At 37.7% G+C, this 8,891-nt stretch overlaps 1 protein-coding gene across 1 annotated transcript in view; it reads left to right on the top strand.

The window, feature by feature from the left end:
• Nucleotides 1-3,384: 3,384 nt before the first annotated feature.
• Nucleotides 3,385-8,891, top strand: part of LOC100374659 (dihydropyrimidine dehydrogenase [NADP(+)]-like) — a 29,398-nt gene continuing 23,891 nt past the window's right edge. Inside the window, exon 1 of the mRNA XM_002742124.4 lies at nt 3,385-3,537. Coding sequence (XP_002742170.3) covers nt 3,505-3,537 — 33 coding nt within the window. The 5' untranslated portion in view covers nt 3,385-3,504. The remainder of the gene's footprint in view (nt 3,538-8,891) is intronic.

The following is an 8,891-nucleotide window of genomic DNA, read 5'->3' as shown; positions in this document are numbered from 1 at the left end:
AATGGCGGACCGCGTACTCTGTCGCCATGGAGACTTGATTAACATAATGACAAGTGAACAACGAACACCTTGCTTCGAACCCCGCGCCTTCCATTCCATTGGGCTTACAAAAATGCGCTGACAATTTACTACATAGAATGGCAAAGAGTCAGCTGCCTCTCCACACTTTTAGAAATTTGGAGCACTGTTCGTAGGGCTAATATGGAATATACATTCTGTATTCCACTATACATATCACACATACTCACGCCAGCTCAGAGGAAAAATTATCTGTCATTGTATTTGAAAATGAATTTATGACAGAATAAAATCTTGTCAATCATTTTACTCGAAATCAACAAACCTTGTATATTATACCAATCATTGGACGATATTCGAAATGCATATGACAATAAAATGTTTACAATTGTTTGTGAAACGTGATTCAGTTTATAAATGCATGTATGCTCGCTACACGATGGACTAATTTTGAGACTGCCGACTTCGGTGCGTCTTGTTTTCCTGTCGGATTTTAAAACATTCATTTATGTATTTTGCGTGTTGTATTATTATTTTCTCGTCGTTATTACATCCACCAAGAAGGTTATGCTTTAGGTAGGGTTCGTTTGTTGGTTTTACATTTAGCAGGCCAATTTAAAAATGTTAAAGACGGATTCACATATAATTAAGTTCTAGGAGGAGCTGTCCTTTCACGAACCCATTAAATGTTGGTTCAGATATGGGTAAAGTTATAGTGGGAAAAGCAATTTTGCGGGTGATTTTTCATTCATTACTCAAAATATGTGGATGGATTTCATCAAATTTCTAGGAGGGGTTGACCTTGATACAAGGACGAATACAGAAGCTGGTACAGATATGGGTACGATTCCAGCAATTTCGGGAATTATTTTTCTTATGTTGTGACGGATTACGGATGGATTCACATATGATTTTCAGGAGGAGATCGCCTTTGATATGGACCAATTTATCATATTTTTGCAGTGTTTCAGACTTGGTTACCATGGAAACAATAATTTCGGAATTATTCTTCATCCATAACTCAAACAATTATGACAGAATTTTCATAATTTTAGGAGAGATTGTCTTTGACACTGATGGGTCCAGAAATTCGGTAAGGGGCGCTCCTATTGACGCGGCCAAAGGTGCGCTGGGATTGTCAGTTGATTTGTCACCTGGCGCGCCTCTCCCTAAATCCGCGCGTGCTTCATGCAATGATTAATCTATTAAATGTTGGTATAGATGTAAATCTGGTTGCCATGCAGACAGGTACTTGGAGTCACTGCTAGAATGGCATATTATGCATATTATTTTAACTTTTTTACCCCTCAAAAAATATAGATTGACAGTGAATCAAAACAGTTCACATACTATTGATTAATAATGAATAATTGTAGACACATTTTGAAAAAAAAAAATATTGCTACTGCCATATGCGCTAAAATATGCGCACATGTAAAAAAATAATACTAAACAACACTCACGAGTAACATTCCAATAAATAACATACCTGGTTTTGAAACATGTACCAGTCAGGTGTTGTTATCAAAATGCATTATCGCCGGCCAGAGTATTTTTTCCGCCCCCGTCAGTTGCCGAAAGAGGGCGTAGTTTGCGACGATGTCAAATGTTACTTTTCGATGTTATGGCCGCGTTACAATGTTACTGTAGTTTGCAACGTTTCCGTCATTCTCATTGGGGCTCATTGAGCAATATAGAAAAAAAAATATTATTATCGTTGTCGAGTCATGTAATTTCGGAGATAAACAATGTCGGGGTTTGAATTCAATGTTTAACCATGGAGGTAATAAGAATTCTAATTTTTACTACCTCCATAGTTTAACCAAAGACATTAGAAATAAATAATTGCGAAAACAAGTTGCCAGCACTGTTGCTCTGTGTAAGACAGATTCTAAAATGGCGTCCGGAGAGCATTTACTCCAAGTTTACGTAACGGCTATTGTTTCCAAGAGACCTTGCACGGAACTTCCGTTACTTTCCTTTCATGTTTGCCGTAGTTGCGTGTCCCTCTTTTCTATTGTCTTTGGTTTAACTTAGTGGGTCATATGAATCATTTATTAATTTTGTTGCTGGTAAAAAAAAACGGTATAGTTAAACATGAAACACATCTGTGTTATCAGTACGTACGTTACTATAATGTTTTTTGCAATATGAAAATAAAGCATTAGAGCCCAAGTAAAATTGTTTGTTAGGATCACCATGGTGACCATGGTTGAAGATTCATGCAGAGAGACACTGTGATGTATAATGTTACCAGTCATTTCACTGTAATTATCACTTTTATATAGTCCTGTATCAAGTGGTCCGTCTTCTAATTGATATTTGGGACGTTAAGAATTTAACGTGTTTTTGTCAAACGATTTGTTTGTATTTGGTGTCTTATAGTGTTTTTAGTGTGAAGTTGTTGAAAACTCATTTTAAATGTCTGCTCTTTATTTCTGTATTATTTTGAAAATAGCTTCTTGCAAGAGACGGTACTTGAAACTGGTGTAGTTTTTCACTGTACAAAGTCTCCCTATTTGATCTGTATAAGCTGAACCTAGAATTGTTGTGTATTCTATTGCATGTATTCTTTACGCAAGATTCAAAGTAACACTAATACATAGTTACAGTGGTCTATGTACATAAAGGCAATACATATCAATGTGCAATGTACAATTGTTGACATTGACATTGACATTGAGCAAACTTATCTTATCCTTAATGAGAATAACAAGCTAGATACGTAAATAGTCGCAATTAGTTTTCTTTGGCGGAGCCATAAATCGAAAACTTGATTTTTTTATAATCACTTGATAACGATGAGTATCATAAAGTGTACACATATAATACTTACCGTGAAATGAATAATCAATATATAATAATATAACTTTATTGCCTCAGTGTAAAAAGAATTTACATAGGATAAGTACAGCAAAAAGAAGTTTTAAAAAAAAGTACGTAACTAGTATTTAAATGATAAATAAATCTTTGTGTTGTGTAAATATAATTGGCAAGTTCTTTAATTGTGCCAGGATCTTTGCTGGAGACATAGACCATCTATGTTAGAGGGTCTATGCTTGAGAGTATATATGAATTGTATATACTAGTATATTCATTGTCGTGTTTCTATAACTTCACCGCAGCTTGGCAGTATACATTTACTCCACTACAATGCGGAAAGTGTTAAAAATGAAAGTGTTAGATCAATCATTCCATACAGTATGCATTTATATATCGTATCCCTGTAAGGGTGCGAGTCACCGTGCTTGTCACAGTATTATTCCCGCTTTCACGCTTTTTGAGAATGACGCCCTCTTGTAATACTATCTAATAAACTTTCGTTTATAATGGCTACACATCAGCACAACGCAGAGTTCTATGACACGACTTCATTTAGCATGTGTGATGTCAAGCATGGTCTGGACTACTAACTAATCGCTTGTTCACGTGACGCACGGCCCCAGGTTTTTCTGCTCATAGAGTCCAGGTTATGCAACAATTACGATGGCGTTGAGTAAAGATACGGCTGATATTGAGGTTTGTGTGGGCTGTTAAATTTATTATTAGCCGGACTTTTCGATAAACGACTGGAACCTGAATAAGTAAACAACACGCGGTTATGCTAGACTCTGTGATCAATCATTTGTGTCGCCATGTACTATGTGGCTTGCCGCCAGTTCAGTGGGACTCCAGTGCAGAACACGGCATTAACATTAACCCAGTTTGCGAAGTAGTGGCGATTTTGACCTGTGTAAAATGGATTAGCAACGGTATTTGCTATTTCCAGATTTAAATTTTTGAGTGATTTAGTTTTCTTAGTTAAGGGGTCGCTTTAAAACTCATTTGAAAACTGGGAGGGGGTTCATATAATTTTCAGAAATTCAGAGGCTGAATGTGCACCATTAGGGGATTTAAAATAACGTGTAGTGTATCAATTATACAGTCATCTTTAAAAAATCCTTCTGCTGTGCAGTGCAAAGTGATAATTACATAAAGCAAAATATTGATTCGGGCACCGTCCCTCAGGTGTTGAGGGACGGTGATTAGGGTAGAGGCGACGGAATGAATTTTTGCATGAGGGGGAGGGGTCCTGAAAGCTAGACCCTCTGAAACTCTATTTCCTGCATTTTGATAGGCAAATTTTGCTGACATACTTTCAACTTGATGTGCCGCCGCCACTGTAGGGGATTATTAGACCAAAACGTGGCAAATTCAGGGTCATAGAATTGAGTATTTTATTTGATAACTGATCACCAATGAATGTATATTAATTCACCGTCCCTCAACACCCGGTTGAGAAACAGTGATTAATTGCATAATACTTGTAATACGGTAGTATAGCTAAATAAAAAGCTATGTAACCGACTACACTATAGTAATTGTAAAGACTATCATGGTTTTGCAGTAATTCACACTATAATTGATTTCATTCAGCCTGTTCCATTCCATTGTCAATGAGGTCAAAACATGAAACCAATACATTATGGTCACCCATAGGTTATCCACAGTCCCTCTATCTGATAGAGGGACTGTGGGTTATCACATGTGACCTACATTGTTATTTGTTTTTCACACATTTTTGGTTTGTTTTTAGCTTTATTCTCTTCTACATGTGTAGAACCCCCCCCCCCAAATTGTCAAATTTTCTTCAACGTTGTAATAAAGCAATATTCTATTCTCTTCTGTGTGACCTATATATTATTGTCATGCTTGAATAGAGCAGATGTCCTGACATGTAGTGTTGTACGACCGTCCATACTTTTGTACTACCGTCCATACTTTTGTACTACCATCCATACTTTTGTACGACTGTCCATACTTTTGTACTAAGGTCCATACTTTTGTACGACCGTCCATACTTTTGTACGACCGTCCATACTTTTGTACTACCGTGCATACTTTTGTACTACCGTCCATATTTTTGTACGACCGTCCATACTTTTGTATGACCGTCCATACTTTAGTACGACTGTCCACACTTTTGTACGACTGTCCATACTTTCGTACTACCGTCCATACTTTTGTACTACCGTCCATACTTTTGTACGACCGTCCATACTTTTGTACTACCGTGCATACTTTTGTACTACCGTCCATATTTTTGTACGACCGTCCATACTTTTGTATGACCGTCCATACTTTAGTACGACTGTCCACACTTTTGTACGACTGTCCATACTTTCGTACTACCGTCCATACTTTTGTACTACCGTCCATACTTTTGTACGACCGTCCATACTTTTGTACTACCGCCCATACTTTTGTACGACCGTCCATACTTTAGTACGACTGTCCATACTTTTGTACTACCGTCCATACTTTTGTACGACCGTCCATACTTTTGTACTACCATCCATACTTTTGTACGACTGTCCATACTTTTGTACTACCGTCCATACTTTTGTACGACCGTTCATACTTTTGTACGACCGTCCATACTTTTGTACGATCGTCCATACTTTAGTACGACTGTCCATACGTTTGTACTACCGTCCATACTTTTGTACGACCGTTCATACTTTTGTACGACTGTCCATACGTTTGTACAATCGTCCATACTTTAGTACGACTGTCCATACGTTTGTACTACCGTCCATACTTTTGTACAACCGTCCATACTTTTGTACTACAATCCATACTTTTGTACGACTGTCCACACTTTTGTACTACCATCCATACTTTTGTACGACCGTCCATACTTTTGTACAACCGTCCATACTTTTGTACAACTGTCCATACTTTTGTACTACCGTCCATACTATTGTACTACCGTCCATACTTTTGTATGACTGTCCATACTTTTGTACTACCGTCCATACTTTTGTACTACCGTCCATACTTTTGTACTACCGTCCATACTTTTGCATGACCGTCCATACTTTAGCACAACTGTCCATACTTTTGTACTACCGTCCATACTTTTGTACGACTGTCCATACTTTTGTACGACTGTCCATACTTTTGTACTACCATCCATACTTTAGTACAACTGTCCATACTTTTGTACGACCGTCCATACTTTTGTACGACCGTCCATACTTTAGTACGACTGTCCATACTTTTGTACTACCATCCATACTTTAGTACAACTGTCCATACTTTTGTACTACTGCCCATACTTTTGTACGACCGTCCATACTTTTGTACTACCGCCCATACTTTTGTACGACCGTCCATACTTTTGTACGACCATCCATACTTTTGTACAACTGTCCATACTTTTGTACTACCGCCCATACTTTTGTACAACCGTCCATACTTTTGTACTACCGCCCATACTTTTGTACTACCGTCCATACTTTTGTACGACTGTCCATACTTTTGTACGACTGTCCATACTTTTGTACTACCATCCATACTTTAGTACAACTGTCCATACTTTTGTACGACCGTCCATACTTTTGTACGACCGTCCATACTTTAGTACGACTGTCCATACTTTTGTACTACCATCCATACTTTAGTACAACTGTCCATACTTTTGTACTACCGCCCACACTTTTGTACGACCGTCCATACTTTTGTACTACCGCCCATACTTTTGTACGACCGTCCATACTTTTGTACGACCATCCATACTTTTGTACAACTGTCCATACTTTTGTACTACCGCCCATACTTTTGTACAACCGTCCATACTTTTGTACTACCATCCATACTTTTGTACGACTGTCCATACTTTTGTACTACCGTCCATACTTTTGTACGACCGTCCATACTTTTGTACGACCGTCCATACTTTTGTACTACCGTCCATACTTTTGTACTACCGTCCATATTTTTGTACGACCGTCCATATTTTTGTACGACCGTCCATACTTTTGTATGACCGTCCATACTTTTGTACTACCGCCCATACTTTTGTACTACCGCCCATACTTTTGTATGACCGTCCATACTTTAGTACGACTGTCCACACTTTTGTACGACTGTCCATACTTTCGTACTACCGTCCATACTTTTGTACTACCGTCCATACTTTTGTACGTCCGTCCATACTTTTGTACTACCGCCCATACTTTTGTACGACCGTCCATACTTTAGTACGACTGTCCATACTTTTGTACTACCGTCCATACTTTTGTACGACCGTCCATACTTTTGTACTACCATCCATACTTTTGTACGACTGTCCATACTTTTGTACTACCGTCCATACTTTTGTACGACCGTTCATACTTTTGTACGACCGTCCATACTTTTGTACGATCGTCCATACTTTAGTACGACTGTCCACACGTTTGTACTACCGTCCATACTTTTGTACTACCGTCCATAGTTTTGTACAACCATCCATACTTTTGTACAGCCGTCCACACTTTTGTACGGTCGTCCATACTTTAGTACTACCGTCCATACTTTTGTACTACAATCTATACTTTTGTACAGCCGTCCATACTTTTGTACGGTCGTCCATACTTTTGTACTACCGTCCATACTTTAGTACAACTGTCCATACTTTTGTACTACCATCCATACTTTTGTACAACTGTCCATACTTTTGTACAACTGTCCATACTTTTGTACTACCATCCATACTTTTGTACGATCATCCATACTTTTGTACAACCGTCCATACTTTTGTACAACTGTCCATACTTTTGTACTACCGTCCATACTTTAGTACAACTGTCCATACTTTTGTACGACTGTCCATACTATTGTACTACCGTCCATACTTTTGTATGACTGTCCACACTTTTGTACTACCGTCCATACTTTTGTACTACCGTCCATACTTTTGCACGACCGTCCATACTTTAGCACAACTGTCCATACTTTTGTACTACCGTCCATACTTTTGTACGACTGTCCATACTTTTGTACGACTGTCCATACTTTTGTACTACCATCCATACTTTAGTACAACCGTCCATACTTTTGTACGACCGTCCATACTTTAGTACGACTGTCCATACTTTTGTACGACCGTCCATACTTTTGTACTACCGCCCATACTTTTGTACGACCGTCCATACTTTTGTACAACTGTCCATACTTTTGTACGACCGTCCATACTTTTGTACGACTGTCCACACTTTTGTACGACCGTCCATACTTTTGTATGACTGTCCATACTTTTGTACAACCGTCCATACTTTTGTACTTCCGTCCATACTTTTGTAGGACTGTCCATACTTTTGTACGACCATCCATACTTTTGTACAACCGTCCATACTTTTGTACAACCGTCCATACTTTTGTACAACCGTCCATACTTTTGTACAACCGTCCATACTTTTGTACGACCGTCCATAACACATGTTATATTATAAAAATGTTCACCCCAATAGAGCGAGCCGAAGAGTTCATTGTCAATCAAGGCAAGGCATAAATATGATATTTGGAGCACTATTTCAGATAGACATTCACCCAATGCTTTATTGAAAACATTGCACACTAGATCTACTGTAAAATACTTTATTTTAGCTGCAATTAATTTTCGCTGAAAAGAATTGTTGGGTGTTTTGTGTGGAATTTATTTTCACTGTAAAATATAGAAGAAGTGGTATATTTGCTGGATTTTATTTTCACTGAATCATTCCTTCAGTGAAAAAAACAAAAATTAAAGTATTTTACATATATCAAATATATGTGGTCATGTGACCTCATTGAGATGTATTTATGCGTCATATCTGGAGCACTATTGAAGATAGGTGTCCAACCACTGCTTGTAAGAAAGATGTCAGGGGATCTGCTATCTTTGTTGTTTTTTTTTGTTTAACACTGGCCTGACATAAATGACTGTCATTGTCAAAAAAGTTAAAATATATAAATAAATAAATAAAAATAATTGTGGATTGTGATCATGTAATATCTTAAGAGTACAATTTATAAATCCATTTATTAAACACCAATGAATGTGTATTCTTTTTCTCTGTTAAAGCTTT

Source organism: Saccoglossus kowalevskii, chromosome 9 (assembly GCF_978046115.1).
Source record: "Saccoglossus kowalevskii chromosome 9, keSacKowa6.1, whole genome shotgun sequence".
Taxonomy (NCBI): Eukaryota; Metazoa; Hemichordata; class Enteropneusta; family Harrimaniidae; genus Saccoglossus; species Saccoglossus kowalevskii.
Note: the sequence above shows the minus strand (reverse complement) of the source record. Positions and strands in the feature narration are given on the sequence as shown.